Below are 21745 nucleotides of genomic sequence, written 5' to 3'. Positions count from 1 at the left end.
AGTGAGGGATGTGAGAAAATAGATATCTTGGCTGGAGGCCTTTGGGGGAGATATATAAAGGGTTGTCCCCAGGGAAGTAGACAGTATCAATCCAAGCAAACATTCCACAACAACAAGTCAACCAAAAGCTAAAACCTTGGAACAAATACAGAAATTGCCCATCCGTTCCATCCATCTCCGTCCATCTCCATAATGAAGTCTGTCATTGCTTTCACCTCCGCCTTCCTGGCTACCCTCAACTTGGCTACCGCTGCTCCTGCACCGGCCGTAGCCCAGACTGTCTCTGTCTCATTCGACCCCAAATTCGACGTGGGCACCTCTTCTTTGAACACCGTCACCTGCTCCGACGGACCCAACGGCTTGGTCACAGCAGGCTTCACCGATTTCGCCTCGCTGCCCTCTTTCCCACGCATCGGCGGTGCCCCCACCGTTGAGGCCTGGAACAGTGTGAACTGCGGTGCATGCTACGAGATTCACTACGCGAACGACAAATTCGAGGAGACTATCACCGTGCTTGCCGTTGATTCTGCCCCCGGTGGCTTCAACATTGGGAAGCAGGCCATGAACCTGTTAACCCGCAACCAGGCTGACCAGCTCGGCCGAATCGATGCCACTTACATTAAGGTGGCGGACAGTGTGTGCGGCCTGTAAGGGCCCAGGTGGAGATACGATCTCACGGGGGAATCAGATTGTACATGAATGACATGGTAATATGTTGAAAATTTGGGCCAGTACTTAATCTACATGAAACAAAATACATGCAAATTCAAATCATACACCACCTGGGCAGAGCTGTCAAATTAGCTATTTCTACAGAGTATATGAGAGGACCAAGGAACCGGTGCAGCTGAATTTAGGCCCCTCAATGGGGTTCGAATTGTTTGCTTAGTGGGTAAGCCAATTTACGAATTCCAAGAGCACTGGATACCTGCCTTAGTTTGAACTGATGCAAAGGGGTGGCCCGAATAGCTTCATGCTTGGCAATGGCGGTGATGGATATTTGCAAATATTTCCAATTGTGATTTATGGGTGTAGTCAAGGAGGTTAATGATAACCCTGTACATATTACCATAGAGGAATCAACTGGCTGTGCGACCTCGGGAGGATTGTGTGTACCCGCCTTATGAATGACATGGGTTTGAGGTTGCCGTATTCAACGGAGGCTCCGGGGGAATGCAGCATTAAGGAGATCAATCGCGTTGATCCGCTAAGAACGGGGGTTTGACTCCTGTGTCCCCGTCAATTATTTGGTAGAGATATACCGATCCGGAAATTCGAGTTTAGATCGAGGTTTGCCCATGACTTCACCACGCTTCTTTTCTTCCTTATCAATCTGCAGCCAGTCCTCCCAGGAGGTAGGGTGCAAACCAAGGCGCTGGGCCTCGGCCTTCACGCCGTCCCACCCCAGTCCACTGCTTTGACCGGGTGGATGTAGAAGAGACTTTGAATCACCACTCTGTGCTAAGTCATGCACCATGCTGTCTGCAGTGGTGAATGCATCCGTCATTGTCGAAGCAATGACTCCCGTTGGCCCTCGCTTAACCCAACCGGCACAATACAGTCCGGGCAGCTGGGAGATAAGGGATCCATCGGGAAGATCTTCAGGCTTACCCTTGTTTGTGAGGCTTGTAATACGACCGAAGCCATCGTTTGGAAGAATCCCACGTTGCGTATCGAAGTCAACACCGAGATCCTCAAGCCCTGGAACAGGGAGGGATTTGTAGCCCACGCTACGGAAGAAAACACTGGCGGGGATGTCGATCTGGTCCCGCTCACCAGTAGGCAGATTCTTGGGCAAGACCTTGGAGCTGGGAGTATGGGGATCGGAGGGATCAAGCTCATTGCGGGAGAACTTTACATGGGAGATATGGTTTGGGTGTTCAGGTGACCCATGCAGAGATTCCGGCGCAAGCAAGAAATCCAACGACCATGATTTAGGTGATGTCTTGGGATCATTGTTCGATCCCTTGGCTAGGAGCTGCATGATGCGCTTTTGCGCCCGAGGCAATCCCGAAATAACACTGTCTGGAGGGAAGATATCCTTGGGAATCGGATCAAATGAGACACCTGGAAGCTGAAGCATCTCACGTGCTTCCTTGATGGTGAATGCAGCCTGAGTGGAGCATCTTAGCACACGCGAATAAGACCAAGTCTTTAGCAACTTACCTGTAGGGGTCCACGACGCCCAACAACGTGCACCCGTTTGATTCGACTTTGCGACAGTTTTTCCACAGCATACTCCGCAATATCGGTTTTAGCGAGGGAGCTGACATCAGAAAGAAGAATTCGAGCGACGTCAAGTGCGACGTTCCCTTGTCCGACGATCACTGCAGTCTCCCCGCTCAGGTCCGGATCAAGGTCCCTGTGTTCAGGATGGCCATTGTACCACCCAACGAAAGCCCGTGCTGCGTGCACATTGTCCAAAGTATCTTCTCCCGGAATGCCAAGCTCCTTATCCTTTGTGGCTCCGTAGGAGAATAATATGGCATCGTAATGAGGCTTAAGTGCGGCGAGTGGTAAATCGTGTCCAACCTCAATGTTGCCGATAAAATTGAAGTTTGAGGATGACGCTACCTCCACAAATTTGTCTTCGCAATTCTATTCCAGGACCGATCAGCTTGACGCTTCAATGGCTAGCATTGGGGCCTTTATTTTAAGTGTTGGTGACTCACCTTGACCTCGGGATGGTCCGGGGCGACACCGTACCTCGATAAACCAAATGGAACTGGCAGCTTCTCATACATATCAATCAGTATGTCATCCCGCTTGCCCAACAAGCGGTAAGCAGAATAGAAGCCGGCCGGACCGGAGCCAATTACGGCCACACGGGGCGGTTGCTCGCTTTGCGCAGCACTGCTGTTGAAGCGCTTAGGGGACAATTGAGCCAAACATATCCTTGGCTGCAGAGCTGGTCTGCGAGAAAGCCGCACCGTGCACTGAGCACGTACAAAGAGTTGATGCGAGCGCATTGTGCATAGTCGGAAAGAGTGCGGAGACACTCGGAGATGATCAGATAGCACACGTGACCCGTTATCAGTTGTTGCTACAGCAACAATCTTGTTTGCGCAGGCGCTCATCTGGGCACACCCTAGACTGCTGAGAGCTGACAGTCGCATTCCAGCACCATCTAACATTCCTCTCATTTTCTTCGCGTGGATGCCACGAGCTCTCAGTCGCTACAATGGGGACCTCGTCACCTCCATTCCTTTATGATCGACCGGCCAATTATAGCTTCAAAGGCCCGACCGATCGCGGGTTTAACCCGAGGGCCGCGACAGAGGCAAGCTGGACTCGACCAGCTGAAAAACCCCAGCCGAAGGGGCCCTTGGTGAATTTCAATCGCCACCCCGATACAGTATGATAGATGATGCGCATATTGTGGATTTTGCTAACAGTGGGTGTAGTGGGGTTCTTTTAATACGGCCAGCTCATTTACGCCGATGAACCCAAGAACCAAGGATCGGGTCAAATATGCACGGACAATTCAATTGGTTCTTCGCGTCCTCACCCTTTTGGGCGCCCTTGGTGCTTTATTCTGCTCTATTGTTATCAAGGGAGCTGCGGCGACCGTCATTTGGATCATACGTGCCGGCGTGAGTCAATAAATGCGACAGTAGTCAATACGTGACCATCACTGACCTAGATTTTAGCCAATTGTCGCAATTCTCCACACGATCTATGGCATTATACACAATTCTCGTTCCGTCGTCAACCGGCCCGCCGGCTCTCAAGCCAGCTATGGTGTGTTCGCATCAACTCTTGACTTTGGACTGATCCCCTTTTATGTGTTCACTGCATACATGTCATACGGAGAATGGACATCGGATGAATACAATTGGGGAACTCTTCTCAACAACAAAGACATCACACCTACAATTGCCGAGACTACGTTTATCTTGGCTCTCGCAAATGGCGCCTTACATCTCATCTCTCTCGGCATATCCATCTTCTTGGCTGTAACTTTCCGCAAAATCTCCCGATTGCCGCCAGACATGAACCCTCTCGAAGATAACTTGACCGCACGCCCTCGCAAGGGCCGCCAGGGGGTTGACAAAGACGAGAAACACCTTAGCCAGTCGACCCTGAACTCCTATTTCGAGGACCCGCTCATTGGGTCTCCCCGCAGTGTGCCTTTCATGCATACACGCGAGCAGTCACTCGGTGGTGACTCCAACCGCGAGTCAATGGCGATGATGGACGAGCAGCGCCAATCTTACCCACCGGTTCTTCACCACCGCCTTTCCCACCTCGAATCTCCTACGGAGCCCTCAAGTCCGGAAATGCTCTTCAATCACCCCGCAAACCAGCCGTTCGATCTGACATCAACATCGCCATCCCCCACTCCGGAATATCGAAACGTTGCATCACACGCTCCAGAGATTATCAATGCCACTGCTCAAATGCGACATGGTTCATCTCGCACCGCTGACCGATCTGACACCGTCAGCCCCTTGTCTGATAATTGGATTGCGTACTCAGAAAGATCAATGTCACCCGAGACGCGGAATATGAATGAGAACACCCTCCGCCAGTCATCCTCTGTGTATAGCCGCCAAACAGAGAAGACGACGACTTCAACTGGCAGCGGCATTCGTGATTGGTTTGCGTATGGCACCAAGCCTGCACCCAGCATCGGGAGTGCTATCCCAGAAGATGTTCGCGGAGAATATGCATCGATCGCAATGCACGAGTATTACGGTCTTGACGACAGGGAGTACGAGCAGGATGTCGGTGACCAGCGCATGGATATCTTCCCGGACCCGGAGGAGCACAACGATGACTTTGTTGACGATCGTAATGACTCTATCCCATTCAATCCTCTCATGTTGAACCCTCCCACTCCCCAGCCCATCTTGACTCAAACTTCCGAGAACACCGACCCTGTACGACGTGTTGCCCTTAACGACCACCCAAACCTTTCCTACAACGAAAATACTCAACCCGTATCTGTTCCGCATGAGAGCCCTGACCCCTCCTCACCCAAGACTCGATACTACGGTGAACTGGACGTGGATGGCAAGCCTGGACTAGGACTGGATCGGGAACCCAGTGTCCAAATGGCACGCAAGCCGACCAAGTTGACAAAGAAGCAAAGCAAAAAGATGTCTGCATACGCTGCTTTGAAGAAAGATGACAGTGGCGATGAAGCCGGATATCTTTCCCCCAAGATCCCCACATCCCCTCGTGCCATCGAGAGTGATCGCAAAGGCCGTGTTGTGAGTAACACTGGTGCAGACACCGCAAGGCCTGGTATTGCAGCTGGCGTTGGTGCCTCGTTGTCTTCCTACGGAAGCTACATCGCCGGTCTAGGCGTTGGCCGTCGCCGTGATGTGAGCGGAAAAGTTGCCGAGGAAGGGCGTGGTGCACCTGTTGAGGAGCCTATTCAGAACCCGACTCCAGGTGCCTCGCCAACCCGCGCAGCGGGATGGGCTCGCTTTGCAGGACTTTAGGGAGGATATTTGGGTTGTTCTCATACCTGGAGTTTGACGGTTTTGATTTCATGATTGGCATGTAGCGACTTTTTTGATTGATTGGGAACACATCTTCCCCATTTCCACCCAGCTTTCATGGAAATATGTATGGACTGGACTTGTTGTATTTTTTATTTTGATTTGTATGTAGTTTTGACTGCCAATTGAACACTCAGCCTGACAGATTCTCCTGACATCAACCTTGGAGCCAAGGAGGCCAACACTAGGCCTAGGGAATGTCGCACCCAAGGATGTAGAAAAAGTGCCCTAACAATTGTGGCCCAGGTACGGAGTAGGTGCCTATCCTCTTAAAAATCAGTATAGAGCCCTAGGAGGTTGTAAGTCCCGAGGTCTCAAAGATGGCAGTCCGTTGAATTTCCCAAATCGGGCAATCAAGGCCGCAGCTCCACTTGACCTTATCAATCAGTAGAGTCTAACCAGAACAAGTATGCTGCATCGATATCCCCGAAGCTTGGCCACGCGTTCAACAATACTTACAGTCCCAATTCCCCTCGCAAAGACTTTGCAATGATCCAGCACCAGAATGCGACCAGCACACTACCTCTGGGCACTATGCCTCGGCCTCGCGAATGCCACCGAAGACCAACCCGAAAATGCAAACCACATCTTCAACGCCATCCAATCATCCCTCAGACACTATGAAACAGCCCTCAATCCACACGGAATGTCTTTCCACCTTGCAGCCGTTCCGAAGGGAACACGCTTCTACCATGGAACAGGTAGACCGGACCCCATCACCGGCGTGGAATGGCTAGCCTTCAAGCCACAGCACTCCCTTGGTTTCGCTCACCGCAGCGGCCGCAGATCCAAGAGATCAGAAGAGCAACAGCCTCTCAATGAAGCTATGCATACCACATCTCATCTCTCGACTCAGGCTGGGTACTTGCATACCTATGCCGCAGCAAAAGATCTTCGTCTTCTGTATGTAGATGGCATGTCCGTGGGACCGGGCGGCGCGGCTGAATCCCAGGATCGGATTCTGTTCAATGATACCATCCACAATCCGACCCCTGGTCCGCGTCCTCCTGTTGGTGGACCACCTGCGGAAAAGGAACGAGCGTTCCAAACGTGTCGGATGGTGAAGGAGGTATGGGGGGATCGAATTGATGGGATTGTGCGTACGGAGGGTGATTTCGAGATTATTCTGTGTGCGTTCGAGCGTGATTTGGACGTTGTGAAGATAACGCAGACAAAACCACAGGATGACTCTGGCTCTAGTCCTGGCCCTGGTCCTCGGAACGGTATCAAAAAGAAGGGGAGGAAGGATGAAAAGGGTCGTGGGCCGGGTGGTCCTCGTTCACCTCGTGGGCCATTCAGGGGCGATTGCTGCTCTATTGCTGCTAAGTACGATCAGTTACTGGGCCACAAGGTTCTTTTGGATTTTGATCATTTTGTTTCGGCTTTTGGGTATGGATTGGATCTGTTCCCTGGTGATTCCGGTCACCCTGTCTTGGACCATATCCCGACTGAGAAGTTAGAGCCCATTCGACGGGATATCAACTCGATGATCAATACCTTGGAGCCCTCCCTAGGCTCCTTCAATTGGCAGTCTGTTGCTGATATGATCGTCTTTCGGTATTCGGAGGAGTTGCAGGTTCTTGCGTCTGGAAATTTCACCTCCGTTGACTCGATTCATGAGAGGATTGAGGTGATACTGGAACCTTTCATCGATTATAGAGACTTCGAGGCGAAAGAAATGATCATTGACCTGTGTCAAAATGAGTTCATTCCAGATTCTGCACCTTTGGGCAGCGTTGGGGGTCGTGTCATCTCTTCAATCTCCAGGACTGTCTGCTCGACTTTGGTTTCAGGGCTGCTGGATGAGAAAGATTTGACTGAAACGGCTGAAAGCTTCAAGCGACTGGTTCAGTACTTGGATTGGACTACCTGGAAGGGGACATGATTGTGTGGGTACTAGCTGGCGTCAGGAGAATCCCTATCTGTTATATCGACAGCCAACGAGCATCCGCAGTTTGGATCGTCTAGCTGCTCAATACTGGCCCTCTACATGGATATATGGTTACAAGCGAGAGTGGGCAATTGTAAATAATTCATTGAATCCTCGTGTTGTGCCTGGTTATTTACATAGCCACAGGAGTGAACGGGTGATTGGCACTAGGAGATCAAATATTCCATGCGTTTGACGGTCAATGTTCAAATTCGCCCAAGATAACTATTAGGGGGCATTATGATGTGACCGCACACAAAGTTCCAAAATGACACGGGGATTCCCGCACCGGCACTCCAAGGAATTTGACTATTTGCAGACAGTTGAACAACTCAACTATCAGTCACGAGGGTTTGGATGCCAAGGTCCTAAGATTGCAGCTGCTGCGGGTATTGAGGGATTTTCTAAGGTGGTCATCTGTCACGGTATTGAATCAATAGAGCATCGAGCCGATAGGCAGAAATCTGAGTCGCTGCCAATCAAGGCTGGTAGAGCCTTCCAACCGGCTCAAGTGAAGATGGTTTTCAGTCTTTACCGTCTCGCGTCGACCCCACGGCAGGCGGGTCCGAAACCTCGGGACCCGCTTGCCCGGACGAGAAACCCGATGCAGTTGTTGCCGAAGCTTGAGAAGTCGTCAATTCTCCAATTTGTCTCTCTGCAAAGGAAGGTCAGTACGTTGGTCCTACGTAGCGAATCCACCGTCGGGTGGAGTTTCTACCAAATCAACCCAGCAGTGCGTCAGGGTCACTTACCTAGTTCCCGAATTCGTTGCCGAAGAAGTAGGTTTTCTCGGCCCAGCGAGCTAGCTTCGGCCTGGTAAAATGCACTTTCATCCCGACTTCCCCGCCGAGACAGGTTATCCCGCAACCCGGGGAAAGGCTCCACGCCTTCTGGTCCCCGCGAGTCGAGTGGTCGCAAATTCGGCGACGTCGTCTGGCTCGATGGTCGTGAGAGGCGACGGTTTGAAAATGAGGAAGATATCGATAGCCTGTTGCTAGCCGGAGGTGGTGCCGGGCCAGGAGGGAAGAATGCTGACCGCTCCGAGGAAGGGGTAGTGTCGTCGATAGCGGCGGATGACTGCGGGTTCTGTTGCGGTTGGTTCTGCTGATATTGATGAAGCTGGGCCTGTTGGCTGCGTATCATCTGCAATAGACGGTTCTTTTGTTCATCACAAGGATTAGCCTGCTGTGCTCCTTCCCGGAGTGAGGGTCCATTCTGAACTCACCACCTGCGCTTCCTGCTCTTGCTCCAGCTCTTGATGCAACTCCCCCAAAGATGGCGCCCGTTGGTGATGGGGGTCTGCTGTAGCAAACACGGGACTTCCGTGACTGGGCGGACTGGCTGTGCGGAATGCATGTCCCATGGAGCTACGATGGTCTGCTGGGGCCTCGCTATTGGCCTGCATGTCATTCAGATTTAAATTGATACCAGCAACAGATCGCCGTCGCTCAGATACTGACAGGCGGCCGATGCTCGAGCCACGAGAGGGTCTGGGGGAAGCATTGGGGTTCCCCGGCGCACCGCTTGCGGGCGCAGCCGGCATATTTCGAGCCTGGACTGAAGAGGAGATGGAGGACGAGCGAGATGGAGGAAGGGAGTTCAGATCTGGAGACATCTTCATATAAAATTGGTGAAGCTAGAAGATGATGATCAGAGCTCTGTCCGTGTACGTCAGACATCCTGCAGCTCGGGAGCCTCTGGATCCATTTCGCGGGGTCGTCACGTGCCGGCTGAGTCAAGCTGGCTGACTCAGGCGTTGATTTTCTTCAATATATTCTCAAGCACCATGTGACTAGGCAAAGCCGCGCTTCCGAATGCTCTAGGGCTTCGAGAGAACTTCCGTAACACCATTTTCGTAAATATAAGATTTACACCCCGATATGACTGGCATGTACTGAATACAGACATGACCTTCCAACTCGGTGCTTCCGGAACACGGTCGAGACCAATGGTACCGGGGTACAGCGAGCCACATGAAGTCACCCTTGTTAACCCAGGGGATGTGGCGGTCGAAATGTTTACGTTTGTGTATCATGTTTAACTAATGACCGCTCCCGCTCATGGATGTTTATTATAAAGATCACCACAGGATCGCGTGGCCCTTGAGATACGATCTTGTCGATCAATTCAGCGCCATGTGCAGGAATGTAAGGTGGCATTCCCCCGGGTCCGGGCTTCATTTCTGGATGTTTCCGGACAGTGTAGAAGGGGTTCCACCCTCGGCGATGTGACTTGGATCAAAAACTTTGTTTGGGCCTTTTTCCCGCCGAATGGTCCAGGGGCGCAAGTCGCATTAGGGCGCAAAGGATTGTGCCATTGCCACAGCAAGGGATTACCCAACCTGCTGGCCTGACATGCAAAGAAAGAGACGTTTTTCTGCAGATCACAGGATGAGAGAAAAAAAGATGTAATAAATAAGCAATGTCAGAGAATATCCACCTACCCTGGAAGGTAAGCGGAGTCCGAGCGGCAGTCAGAACAAGAGTCGGGGGGCCCCTGCCATGACGATCGCGAAACGCCACGACCGTAATAAAGCGTGCCATGGACGATGTATTTGGCGCATTTAGCCGTAAGGCCAGGTCTTGGATCCCGTATGATCCACGAACGCTCTGTTGGGCGTAAGCGGCCTGACGTCAGTTTTCCAGGGCAAGCAAGTATTGAGCGATCTTGGCAATTTCTTGTTCCATAATCCAGACATCGCCTATCGGCCTCTGCGAAATTGTTTGAATTGACTCTGATTGTGACCCCGATTGGAATTTTCTCACAATATCCGGGGAAACCATGCGGCCGCACGGTCGCCAATAAATCCCGACTCCTTGCATCGCGGGGCACCATATGGCACTTCGCTCAGAGTAGACCGTCGATTCAACGTCGACTTGACGTTACAGAGTAGGCATCCCGAAGCGGACACTGGGCATCGGCCCAGAGCGGTATCTTCGGCCAAGATTGTACGGGAAAAACCGTAGTCATCGCTTTTTCTCCAGGTGTGGGTCGTACCCCGTTGCGGACTCGGGGGTTGCCCATTCCGGACTCGGGTTCTACCCAGAGACAAGTCGACGGGCAAAGCAGACAGCACGTCGACATCGCTGAATAGCGCTTGAGAGAGAAACCACTAGCAATCTTCTCGTGGAAAGTCGTATATCGTATGAGAGTCTGGGGAATGGACCGGGGATAAAAAGTGGGAAAAGTGGGTATGCCTCACCCACGGGGTAACGATCAGTCGGCATCCCGCCGGATACACCTTCGATACAGTAAAGTACCAAGTACCAGAGAGTCGTAGACTAATAGAATCACAGAATACCTGATACTTCGAGGTACAAAACAGAAAGTCTGGAGAAAAAATAAAATAAAACAGTGGATCCGGCAAAGTTTGGACTGCATTTGGCACTTGCCTTCCACCGTTTTCATATTTAACCCTCTTTTCTCCTTCTGTTTTTTTTCTTCTTCTTATTGATTCTTTACTTTCCTCTCCACCTCTTGAGGCTTTGTTTATATACTGGTCTCCACAGTTTACCTTCACCATGGCGATCGATAAACATGGAAGGGACACTGTGCAGGCAGCCGAAGCTGCCCACGCCCAAGCTGTCGTCAATGCCGCCACCGAGAAGCTCGAAGAAGATCAGTGCGAGGAGGCCTCCCCTTCACCAGCTGAACAGACTGAGCTCACGGAGGATATGTGCTATGACCAGCTGGGTTACTCTTTCAGTGAAACCAAGAAATGGACTATCATCACCGTGATTTTCCTGGTCCAAGTTTCGATGAACTTCAACACATCACTTTACTCCAATGCCCTCGGAGGTATCTCCGAAGAATTTGGCGTCTCCATGCAAGCCGCGCGATGCGGTGCCATGATCTTCCTCGTCCTCTACGCTTTCGGATGTGAGCTCTGGGCCCCATGGAGTGAGGAGCTGGGTCGCAAGCCCATCCTCCAGGCTTCGCTGTTCCTTGTCAACGTTTTCCAACTCCCCGTCGCTTTGGCTCCCAACTTCGCCTCTATCATGGTGGGTCGTGCCCTCGGAGGTCTTTCCTCTGCTGGTGGCTCGGTCACACTGGGTATGATCGCCGATATGTGGGAGCCCGATTCCCAGCAATACGCCGTGGCCGCCGTCGTCTTCTCCTCCGTAGGTGGATCTGTTTTGGGTCCTGTCGTTGGTGGTTTCGTCGAGGCCTTCTTGCCGTGGCGATGGGCTATTTGGATCCAGTTGATCTTCGGTGGTTTCGTGCAGATCCTCCACTTCTTCATGGTACCCGAGACCAGAACCACTGTGATGATGGACAATATTGCGAAGAAGATGCGTAAATCTGGCGAGAACCCTCAGATCTACGGCCCCACTGAGGGCATGTCCTTCCGCGAACGCTTCCCGCCTTCGGAGATTATGGCCACCTGGATTCGTCCTTTCAAGATGTTCCTCACCGAGCCCATCGTGTTGGTGCTTTCTCTTCTCAGTGGTTTCAGTGATGCTCTGATTTTCATGTTCATTCAATCTCTTGCTCTTGTATACGACCAGTGGGGCTTCAACACTTGGGAGAAGGGTCTTGCCTTCATTCCCATTGTCATCGGTTACTTCATTGCATGGTTCTCATTCTTCCCGGTCATCAAACGCAACATCAAGGAGCGAAAGGATCACCCGGAGAGCGAGCGTGCTCAGTATGAGTCTCGTCTTTGGTGGTTGCTGTACACTGCGCCCTGCTTGCCCATCGGTCTCATCGGTTTCGCCTGGACCAGTTTGCCCACTACCCACTGGATTGGTTCCATGATCTTCGCTGCCATCATCGGTATTGCCAACTACGCTATCTACATGGCCACCATCGATTACATGATCTGTGCCTACGGACCCTACTCCGCATCGGCTACCGGTGGTAACGGATGGTCGCGTGACTTCCTTGCTGGTGTTCTTACCATTCCCGCCACACCGTTCTTCGAAAACATCGGCGGCGAGAGGCACCTTGAATATGCTTCGACCATTCTGTTCTGTATCTCAGTCCCACTCGTCGTTGCTGTCTACATCATCTACTGGAAGGGTCCTGCACTGCGCAAGCGCTCTCCCTTCGCCCAGCAGCTCGAGGATGCTCGTGTGCAACTGCACACCAACATTGACAGCCGCCGTGGATCAAAGATTCCCGAGTCGTCTCGGGCAAACTCCTGGGCTCGCTCCCAGCAAGATCTTCGCATCCGCCCGAACATGGGTAGCCGAGGCAACTCACGAGTCAATTCGCGCGTCAATTCGCAAGCCAACTCGCGTGTCGGTTCACGCCGCAACAGCACTATCAACGCTTAAGCGTCTAATACCTGCTTTGGATAACCGGCTTCGGTGCAATTTGTGAAATCAACCTCAATTGCCCAGGTCAACCTGAGATTATTTCCATCTCTTTTCTGTGCATCTTTTCGACAGCATGAGTTAATGCTGTGCGCGGCCAGCTTTCATTCTTGTCCCCGCGCTCGGTGAATATTCCACTCCTGCGAGCTTTGCGTACTTATACACAAGGCGGAAGCTCGAGTTGCTTTTCTTGCCCTGGTTCTGGGTGCGCGTTTTAAAACTAATAGTCTTGTTTGTTTGCTCCAAGTGAAAGACTTTATGATCCGGCGATGTTATGTACGCTATAAGTACGACTCAGACTCAGTGATACCAGATACGAATTATACCCTTATCATTGGCTGTTCTCAAATTTTTACTCTGTGTAGCAATCCAATTCTAGTAGACATGAAGATATTCCAACCTCACGACAAGTAATGATCTACAGTGGAGATAGCCGATCAGGGGCCCAGAGGTCCACGATGATCTCACCTTCTCGCATGGCCTCGGGCGATCGCCATCAGACCGAACTACAAGAACGCGGGAAGAATTGTCTAGCATACTTGCGTTGCAAGTGTTAGACTTCCGCTTTCGGGTAAACCGAGGTACGGTCAAAATTGCCGAGGACCAATGAGCTATCTTGTACATGCTATTCAATTACGGAGTGGCTGCCATAAAGGAAGACCTTCAGCAAAGTCTCACTGAAACGGGATTGGGTGGCATTGTGGCTTGGTTTTGACTCTGAAGCAACACAGGCATTAGGTTCTTAGCGTTAAGGTTAATTCGATGCCCAGGTACTACATTTGGGCGACTCAATTGTTTTATATGAGAGAATTGACCGGAAAGGGCTGGGCACCTTGCAGCCCTGGAGAGACAACGGATTTACATAGCTTCCACGGCTCGATAATATCGTCAGTCACATAGCTTCGGGGTCTATAGAGGAGCCAAGCCCGGGTTCCGACTCCGAAGTCAGCCCATTGCCCAAGGGTTTTCAAATTACAGTGAAGATCGAAATGCAGTGAAGCATAATCTGTAATATCCTTAATATTCATAGTCTATTAATATAATCTTGTAAAATGAAGTACTGAAGATTGCAGTCTCAGCTACGTAAGTTGACCTGGTCCGTGCACCCGACAGCTCCCATCAGTGGACGCTTCGCAGGTCAACTCGGCAACCATCCAGTTCAGAATGAACAGCCTGGCAGCTCTCCGCCTCTGCGCGCGCCCATCAATCGCACGACCGGCTCTGCGGTTTCCCGCGTTCCGCCCGAGAATGTCTTCCAGCTTCCACTTCGCTGAGGGCGAGGATGTCCAGCAGCTCACCCGCGACGCGGACTCTCTGCTCCAGCAGGGCTGGGCACGGGATGGAGATGGAAAGGGCATTACTAAAACGTTTCACTTTAAGAGCTATTTTAAGGCGGTGGTAAGTGTCTGCAGGGTGCGATGCGCGGCGCGCGATGTGCAATAAGTCCTCCGCGAGGCATGGCGCATAGCGCAACAAGCATGAAACATGATGTATAATGTATGAGACTGGGCTGACTATATCAGGCATTTGTCAACACCATTGCTGCCGAGAGCGCATCGAAGAAACATCATCCTACTATGACGGTGGTAAGTGCTGCCTAGTGGGAAAAGACGAGAGAAAAAAAGAAGGGGAAAAAAAGAGATTAAGGCTGACGCCCCATAGCGGATTGGCTCCGTCGACGTGCACTGGACGACCCATCGCCCGCGGGGATTCACCCAGAAAGATGTGACGATGGCGCAGCATTGTGATCGAGGCGCTGGTCTGATGGGTGCAGTTGATCCTGGTCAGGGTATGAAGTGCGGCCCTTAAGCTGCGACTTGACTTGACTCGACTCGGACTCGACTCTATACTCCAATATACTCCAAACACAACGCGGCAGTACGATGAGATAGATCTAGATCTCAAAATTGCGGTGGAGAATTCTCTTTGTTCTGGCAGAGAACTCCCAAAATGAAGCTAACTTGGTCTCCCCAACACCCACTGGTAGATCTTCGCCCCCCCACTGGAACTAGTCTGGATGCGAATTCCCCTTGAAATCCTGCTTTGCTTTTTTTCCCCTTCTTCCCTCCTTGTGTATACCTTCAGCACCCCAATATGGTTATTCCTCTCTAAATCGGCTATCAGCTTCACCTCGTGCGACCTGCAATGACGGCAACGGTGCAGGCTCCACGTTCCGATGATCAGCGCCTTAAACTTTGTCCCGTCGCTCCTTTTTTCTGCACAAAATGAACGAAGCCCAGTCCTTTGGGGAGCGCCGAGGTCATAAGCTGGCACCGCTGCAGACCAATTTTAGCCGACCAGCGCCCAAAGCCCGGCTCCAGCGACCTCGGCCAACCGAATATCCCAGTACCAATGGATCAGAAGGGCCGGTTCCGCTCCAAAGTCCCGTCACGGTCAAGCGCCAGTCCTCCAAATCAAGTTTGCGCAACATTTTTGGTCGCGACAAGTCGCGCGTAGAACCCAAGTTGGATGAGATTGTCGAAACAAAATTGCCAGAGCCCCAGACTGCGATTTTCAACGATCCGATGTCGCCCTCTCTCATGAGCCCCCGAACTATAGACTCCAATCCGACCATCACCTCCCCGACGGACGTACGATCGCGCACTCTGAAAACTGCTCGCCCACCCCCAGACCCTAAAGTTCCCTCTCAGGATCAGTATGGGTGGAAACCGCCCCCGCTATTTCAGGCCTACCCCCAGTCTGCCAAGCATGATACCCTGGCCGCGCCTGCTCTCTCTGCCGATACAATCCTGCGATTGCACGCGACAACCACCAGGAGCGCAACCGAGGATACGCCGGTGAACCCGTTGGAGCAGGATGAGACTGCCGCGGCCGCTCGGAAAAAGCGCGAACAAAAGCAGAGGAAGCATCTCCGGACATTGTCCGGTACAATCAACAAGGTGGAATGGACGCAGAAGATATACGTTTTGGCCAACGTGGGATATATTTTACAATATGCAGGCGAAGGAAAGCATGATCGTCTCCCGGAGAGGATGCTACTCTTGGGCCCAAAGTCTGTCGCATTCGCTAGTGATGCGATCCCAGGCAAACATTGGGTACTTCAGATCTCTCACAATTCCACTGCTGATGTGAACTCCAGCGCACCGGAACCACCAAAGCCTCGGTTTCCGCGCTTTGGCTTCCACAAGTCCAGTAGTCGCCGATTGTCCCATAGCTTCTTGTTGGTCTTTGATAACCCCGAAGCTATGATTGGCTGGTTGGTTGCAGTCAGGGCAGAGATCGAAAGACGCGGAGGACCCAAGCTCACGCAAGAGAAACACTCGGACGAGGATACCATGCCTCAATTGCGATCCAAGTCCAGTATTCGTCAAATGGTCAAGAAGGACCCGCATCGTATCTCCAGCTTGTTCCTGCAGCCCCAAAACCTTCAGTCGCCCATTGAGGATGATGGACAGTCTGTCGGTGGGGCAACATGGCAATCTCGACGCAGCTCATACACGTCTGTCAATCGCCGATCGGTCATTGAATCGCGATCCGGCTCCGTTTCAACCAGCCGGACTGAGGCTACGAATCCTACAAATGGCTCTTCGATTGCCTCAGACGTGCGTTCTTCGTCGCTCACTTCATCAAATTTCCCCAACGCGCCGCCGACAAGCGATGGCGTCTATAGATCTGACGAGCCTTTACCTGAAGAGCTGGATCGGATCTTTGCCCGCAGTCCCCCTTCTTCTAGCCAAGGGAAACGGCAGTCATTCTATGCGTCTCAGCCTCCACAGCCTCCACAGCCTCCACCTATAACCGATTTTACAGAAATCCAGGACTATCCGCCTGTGCCCGAAACCCTAGTTCGGAGCGCCTCACCCCCAGCACCAAATTTCAGTGTTCCTTCCTTCAGCAAGAAGTTTGTCCCTCGGGGTGGTCCGACTCCTATCCATGCCTCTCCTCCTTCGTCGTTGAATGGCTTCGTACGGCGTGAATCTGTCGACCCAAAGGCGTCTGCATTAGCCTCTCCCCCGCAATCTCCGACCTTCAGCGTCGCCAGCTCGCGCTATACAGAGTCTTCGGAGCACAGGCGTGTGCTGCGTCCTTCAAACTCCGAGGATGCTCTAGCCAAAGCCGCCAGATCTGCGCAGCATGCTCCAAACTTCTCTCGCACGCCCAGGACCGCACCCCCTACAAAGCCTTTGCCAGACTTCCACTCTTCTCGTCCTCTGAGTCTTGTTGGTCGATCTGGCATGACGCCCCAGACAATTAACGAGGCCGAGGTTGAAGCTCCCCCAGCACCGGAGCCACCGCGCACCAAGCTCCCAACCGCGGGGCTTGATAGCCAAGCACCCCCAAACATGCTGCGCCGTAAGAGTATGCCAGGACTAGGGGTCACAATCGGTCCTCCGTCAGCCCCTCCTCCCAACTGCCCCCTCCCCAAGCTCCCTCAACCCGCCAACCCTACTCCGGCTGCGCACCCGGCTCCAGTCCCCACAGCAGCCCCTGTCCCTGTCCCTGTTCACGCCCCTGCTCCTATCCAAGTCTCTTCCCCGGCCCCTGCAACCCCATCTACCCCGCAGGCCCTGTCTCCCTGGTCCCCGACTTCTCCAAAGCAACGATTCTATGGGTCACAGCCAGTACGCGAGCACGTGGAGGACCGACGCAGGAGCGGTACCAACTCCGGCTCAGAGTCCCAGGCAAAGCCAACCTCGAGAACGGCCCGGCATTCCAAATTGGTCAAAGGACCCCCTGTATAAGCAACTTCAATGACCCCCACATGACTCCAAACAATACCCCCGACGCCTCCGGCATTTCCTACGATATCTCCCACGACAATACCCCGAGATACATTCGCTATAATCTTCCTTACTTCTCTTCTTCGCTGTGTTCATATTTTACATTTGTGTATCAATACCCTCGCATCACCTTTGCATCCTATACTTATCTCATTCTTTCGGTTCATCGGTTTATTCGCATTTGGTCCTGTATATATACCCTTTTCTCTATAATTTTCTTTTCCTCTCTGGACTTTGCATTATCTGGACTTTGCATTCATGCATTTGAATCGTTCTCTTTCGTATGTAGCTTTTTTTCTCCTTCCAATCAGGGTTGGATCCCACCTGGGCATTGTTCGGCGAGTGAGTTGCGTTGATAGTGCTCTTGTATATTATCAAATTGACATTTTTGAATCGTTGCATGATCGATCTACAACTTTGGAACCTTGGAATAGCTCTACCGATTCTGCACGTACACGTATGGCATACCCACGCCTAGATCGATTCCATGACCGCAGCATACATTCCACTTGGTCAGTCACCGATGCACTAACGAGACCTCGGATTGTCTGAGAAAAGTCGACTTTTTGATTGATCTCAATTCATTCAACATAGGGACAATGCAACAACGCCAGGATGACTATGGAAATACAACTCTCGTGAGGAGAGCCTGAAAATAAACACTCACGAACCAATCATGGTCTCGAACTTTGATCGCTGGAAACGAAGAAACACTACTCTTCAACCTCTTCCACCTGGGCACTCAAATTCCGCCTCGCCGCCGCAGACGGAGTAGAAGCGGGCTCAGCAGAAGATGTAGTTGCAGAAGGGGCAGAAGCTGGAGCAGAGTCGACGGGCGCAGACTCGGCCTTGGCCTTGGATTTGCTGGACTTTTTGCTCTTCTTGGTCTACATTTCAGTTAGTTTCGTGATTCCAACCCACGGTTAAATGATCGAACATACCTCTTGCCAGCCCCAGAGAGGCTTGAAACTGTCGAAGAATCCAACATCCTCGAACAGGTTAGGGAAGAGCCAGAGACCCGGCGCAACGGTGAAGACAGTAACACAGAACAGAATCAGACGGAAGATTGCCATGGCGAAGAACAGTCCGAGCAGTCCCATCATACCGACACTAAGATACCACACTCCCTGGCGCAGCATCATGGGCCACAGAGGGAACAGGACAACGGCAAAGATACCCGCAACCACGGCTGCGGCCATCGCCTTCTGCTTCCATTGCGGACCGTCGTATAGCCAGACATAGTGCATCATCGGGTCAGTCTCTTGGTGTTGCTCGATCTTCACGGTCCACAATCCCTTAGTGCGGTTCTTGGGTTTGGCGTGGTCGTGACCGGCGTGCGGGTCGACCTTGGACACTCGCAGAGCCAGAAGAGACAGTGGAAGAAGCTTGAATACATTCTCGGCTGAGGCGCGGTCGGTGACAGGAGGGAGGAGGGAGTTCTTTTTCGCAGCTGCTTTCGCGTAGGCGGGGGATTCGATAGCGCGGATAGCTCGCTTGACTAATTTTTTGAATAAAATGTTAGAGCAGACCGGTGAGAGCAGCTGGTCGTGTGGCTATTTCTTACCCTTGAACATGTCCTTGCGCTGCCCGTCCATGATACATGTGCGTGGCTTGAGGTTCTGCGACCGCAGCCAGTTGGCCACGGCAATTGCCTTTGGGTCAGGAGGGTTGTTAGGGTTCACGGGAACCTGTTGTGTAGTCTGGTGCTGGTGCTGCTGGGGCGCAGGCTGCTGTTGAGGTTGTTGTTGTCCCTCTGCGGCCTGGTTTTGTTGTGCCTGAGCTTGCTGTTGCTGTTGTTGCTGGTGGGCTTGCATTGCTCGCGCCCGCAGCTGCGCAACATATTGCTCTGTGGTCAGGCCGAGCTTTTCGGCATCGGCTGTGAGCTGCTCGCGTTGCTTCTCAGCGAACTGCTGGGGCGTCATCCCTCGTTTAGCGGCTTCGGCGGCGAACTGCTGTTGCATGGCCGCCATTTGCTGGGGGCTGGGGCCGGGCGCGGCCATTATGAAGATAGAATATTATAATCGGATAAATGAAAGTGAAGAAGAGGTAGAGGCGTCAACGGTGGGAGGTGCAGTTGTGAAAGAAAGAAAGAGAAGTGGCCAGATTGACTCGGCTGATTTGCGCTCCGCCCTACCGACTCGGACTTCCAAGGTTCTTTGTGCATGTAATGATCACCGCTCCGCATCTATGGCCATTATGCTCTCGGCCATTTTAATGCTCCCTCTCAATGTCTGTCACCTATGACTCTTCAGCTACCCTCTTGAATGCTACATGGGTGGCTGTCTTGCTGGTATGTGTCTCAATTCGCGCTTCATAAAACCCGCGCTTATCGATTCAGAGTGAGCGCGATGTGGCCGGGCAGATCCCACTCAATTTCGTGACGAACCCCGCGGTCTCCCTATCGGCAGCCTGCTTTGGAAATGGCGTGTATGATAAAGAGAATGCCGCGCAATGCTTCTCGAACCTGCTGGCGATCGGATACCGGCGGCTCGTTGTCGATGTATACTGGTCGCCTACCCGGAGGACGTGGTCGTTCTGCCCAGTGAATGTCCCGGACAAATCCGACGTCACCGTCTCAAGTGAGACGTCTACCATGAGTACGAGCTCGGAGACTTCGACTGTCACTACAGCCGAGACCACGAGCACGGCAGCGAGTGCTGACCCGCCGACCATCACCGGATACGAAGATTCGCATGGATATACTGTCTACGAGCTGGGACAGTATAAGTGCACCGACGACCTCGACCCTTACACCTTAGCTGAAGTGCTTGTTGGCTACTTCAGGGACACCAACTCCCAGTTGACCGTGTATACGTCATACCTCGTGCTCAATCTCCATGTCGCAGCAAGTGAAACCACACCGGATGAGCCCGCCTCTGCCATCACAGGAGATGATTTACCTTTAGGGTCGGAGCGGGTTGGGGCGCTCCTTGGTACAGCCCTAGGCGATTTTATCTACAGCCCAGCCCAGCTTGCGACAGACCGAAGGAATCTCAATGATTCTTGGTACCGGGTTGAGCAGAGCTACATGCCCATCACTGAATACTACACTATCCACGAAAATGAAGCTGGGGAACAGAGTACTCCGGATGGATGGCCCTCATCAAAGTATATCCAGTTGGCCAAACGTGATAGGGTCCTCATTGAATACGGCACAGTTGATCCCCAACTGGCGGATTATGACTTGACCGCAGATGGGAATTCTATCTTCCCTCCTGGGTACTTGTCGGCTACTTCAAAAGTTGATGCAACTAGTAATGGCACACTGACATCAGGCTGTCTCTACAACCCTGGGGCCACGGATGTGGCCAAGGCAAACTCATCATGGGGCATCTCTGATGGCATTCCTGTCCCCGTTGGTCTTTCCACCGATGATACAATGGGCTCAATATCCAACGCCATCTCCGACATCACGGCTTGTGGTCTCTCTCCAACACTCAACACTACTCTCTTTGGATCAACTGCCGACACCCAGATAGAGCACTACCGAAATGTGTCTTTATCTTCTTCTTGGGCCTGGGCCATCGGTGAACCACACGATGCAAATTATGGTGGCGGCGACGGAGACCCCAAGTACGACCGTTGTGCAATCATGGATCTAACACTTGAAGGCCACTGGCGATCAACAAACTGCACAGAGCAGCGACGCGCCGCCTGTCGAATCGGGAATTCTCCTTTCTCCTGGGTCCTCTCGGACACATTTGCCTATTTCTCCAATGTCTCAGATACCTGCCCCGAAGGATCGAGTTTCGCTGTACCACGCACGGGACTGGAAAACAAATACCTCTACCGCCATCTTCTATCCCTACCGGAATCGAAAATCGATCCGGGCTCTTCTAATGCGCTTCTGCGCGAGATCTATGTGGATTTCAACTCGATCGATGTGACCTCCTGCTGGGTTTCGGGTGGGTATGGGGCTACCTGTCCCTATGCCTCTGACCCGCAGCAGCTCGAGCGTAAAACTGTGCTCGTTGCTGCAGTTGCTGGAATCATTATTCTTGTCATTGCTGCCTTGACCTTCTTTGTCAAGTGTAATGCTAATCGCCGGAACTCTCGGCGCAGAAAGCGTGCTATCGACGGGTGGGAATATGAAGGTGTCCCCTCCTAAGAAGTCCTCATATCAAACATTTGATCTGGGCTTTCAAGGATGCTATGCTGCAAAACCATCTGTGTACCTTCTCATCTACCATTTACCCTACTACCTCGGCCTTATTTGATACCCAATCGGCGCATTTTGCATGTCTG

At 52.2% G+C, this 21745-nt stretch overlaps 10 protein-coding genes across 10 annotated transcripts; 7 read left to right on the top strand and 3 right to left on the bottom strand.

Annotated features, from left to right (window-relative positions):
- Positions 1 to 192: 192 nt before the first annotated feature.
- Positions 193 to 651, top strand: aspf13 (allergenic cerato-platanin Asp F13; the record flags this gene model as incomplete). The annotated part of the gene is made up of 1 exon (XM_056957861.1): positions 193 to 651. The coding sequence occupies one exon, from the start codon at positions 193 to 195 to the stop codon at positions 649 to 651; it is 459 nt and encodes a 152-aa protein (XP_056807251.1).
- A 592-nt stretch (positions 652 to 1243) lies between these two features.
- N7506_008567 (NADPH-adrenodoxin reductase) lies at positions 1244 to 2969 on the bottom strand (the record flags this gene model as incomplete). Its single annotated transcript, XM_056957860.1, has 3 exons — positions 1244 to 2113; positions 2167 to 2598; positions 2673 to 2969. 3 exons carry the CDS (start codon positions 2967 to 2969, stop codon positions 1244 to 1246), a joined length of 1599 nt encoding a protein of 532 aa, XP_056807250.1.
- A 212-nt stretch (positions 2970 to 3181) lies between these two features.
- Positions 3182 to 5450, top strand: N7506_008566 (uncharacterized protein; the record flags this gene model as incomplete). Its single annotated transcript, XM_056957859.1, has 3 exons — positions 3182 to 3355; positions 3405 to 3593; positions 3651 to 5450. 3 exons carry the CDS (start codon positions 3182 to 3184, stop codon positions 5448 to 5450), a joined length of 2163 nt encoding a protein of 720 aa, XP_056807249.1.
- A 565-nt stretch (positions 5451 to 6015) lies between these two features.
- N7506_008565 (uncharacterized protein) lies at positions 6016 to 7395 on the top strand (the record flags this gene model as incomplete). The annotated part of the gene is made up of 1 exon (XM_056957858.1): positions 6016 to 7395. The coding sequence occupies one exon, from the start codon at positions 6016 to 6018 to the stop codon at positions 7393 to 7395; it is 1380 nt and encodes a 459-aa protein (XP_056807248.1).
- Positions 7396 to 7964: 569 nt separating this feature from the next.
- On the bottom strand, positions 7965 to 9055 carry N7506_008564 (uncharacterized protein; the record flags this gene model as incomplete). The annotated part of the gene is made up of 3 exons (XM_056957857.1): positions 7965 to 8095; positions 8193 to 8598; positions 8666 to 9055. 3 exons carry the CDS (start codon positions 9053 to 9055, stop codon positions 7965 to 7967), a joined length of 927 nt encoding a protein of 308 aa, XP_056807247.1.
- A 1906-nt stretch (positions 9056 to 10961) lies between these two features.
- N7506_008563 (uncharacterized protein) lies at positions 10962 to 12719 on the top strand (the record flags this gene model as incomplete). The annotated part of the gene is made up of 1 exon (XM_056957856.1): positions 10962 to 12719. One exon carries the CDS (start codon positions 10962 to 10964, stop codon positions 12717 to 12719), a length of 1758 nt encoding a protein of 585 aa, XP_056807246.1.
- A 1203-nt stretch (positions 12720 to 13922) lies between these two features.
- On the top strand, positions 13923 to 14567 carry N7506_008562 (4a-hydroxytetrahydrobiopterin dehydratase; the record flags this gene model as incomplete). Its single annotated transcript, XM_056957855.1, has 3 exons — positions 13923 to 14156; positions 14282 to 14344; positions 14421 to 14567. 3 exons carry the CDS (start codon positions 13923 to 13925, stop codon positions 14565 to 14567), a joined length of 444 nt encoding a protein of 147 aa, XP_056807245.1.
- Positions 14568 to 14983: 416 nt separating this feature from the next.
- On the top strand, positions 14984 to 17461 carry N7506_008561 (peptidase family M20/M25/M40 protein; the record flags this gene model as incomplete). Its single annotated transcript, XM_056957854.1, has 1 exon — positions 14984 to 17461. One exon carries the CDS (start codon positions 14984 to 14986, stop codon positions 17459 to 17461), a length of 2478 nt encoding a protein of 825 aa, XP_056807244.1.
- A 752-nt stretch (positions 17462 to 18213) lies between these two features.
- N7506_008560 (Sec62 family protein translocation protein) lies at positions 18214 to 19500 on the bottom strand (the record flags this gene model as incomplete). Its single annotated transcript, XM_056957853.1, has 3 exons — positions 18214 to 18387; positions 18442 to 18998; positions 19065 to 19500. 3 exons carry the CDS (start codon positions 19498 to 19500, stop codon positions 18214 to 18216), a joined length of 1167 nt encoding a protein of 388 aa, XP_056807243.1.
- Positions 19501 to 19727: 227 nt separating this feature from the next.
- N7506_008559 (Lectin C-type domain protein) lies at positions 19728 to 21608 on the top strand (the record flags this gene model as incomplete). The annotated part of the gene is made up of 2 exons (XM_056957852.1): positions 19728 to 19790; positions 19839 to 21608. The coding sequence occupies 2 exons, from the start codon at positions 19728 to 19730 to the stop codon at positions 21606 to 21608; spliced, it is 1833 nt and encodes a 610-aa protein (XP_056807242.1).
- Positions 21609 to 21745: the final 137 nt, after the last annotated feature.

This window comes from Penicillium brevicompactum, assembly GCF_028827555.1.
Source record: "Penicillium brevicompactum strain IBT 35665 chromosome Unknown utg000006l_segment0_segment0, whole genome shotgun sequence".
Taxonomy (NCBI): Eukaryota; Fungi; Ascomycota; class Eurotiomycetes; order Eurotiales; family Aspergillaceae; genus Penicillium; species Penicillium brevicompactum.
Note: the sequence above shows the minus strand (reverse complement) of the source record. Positions and strands in the feature narration are given on the sequence as shown.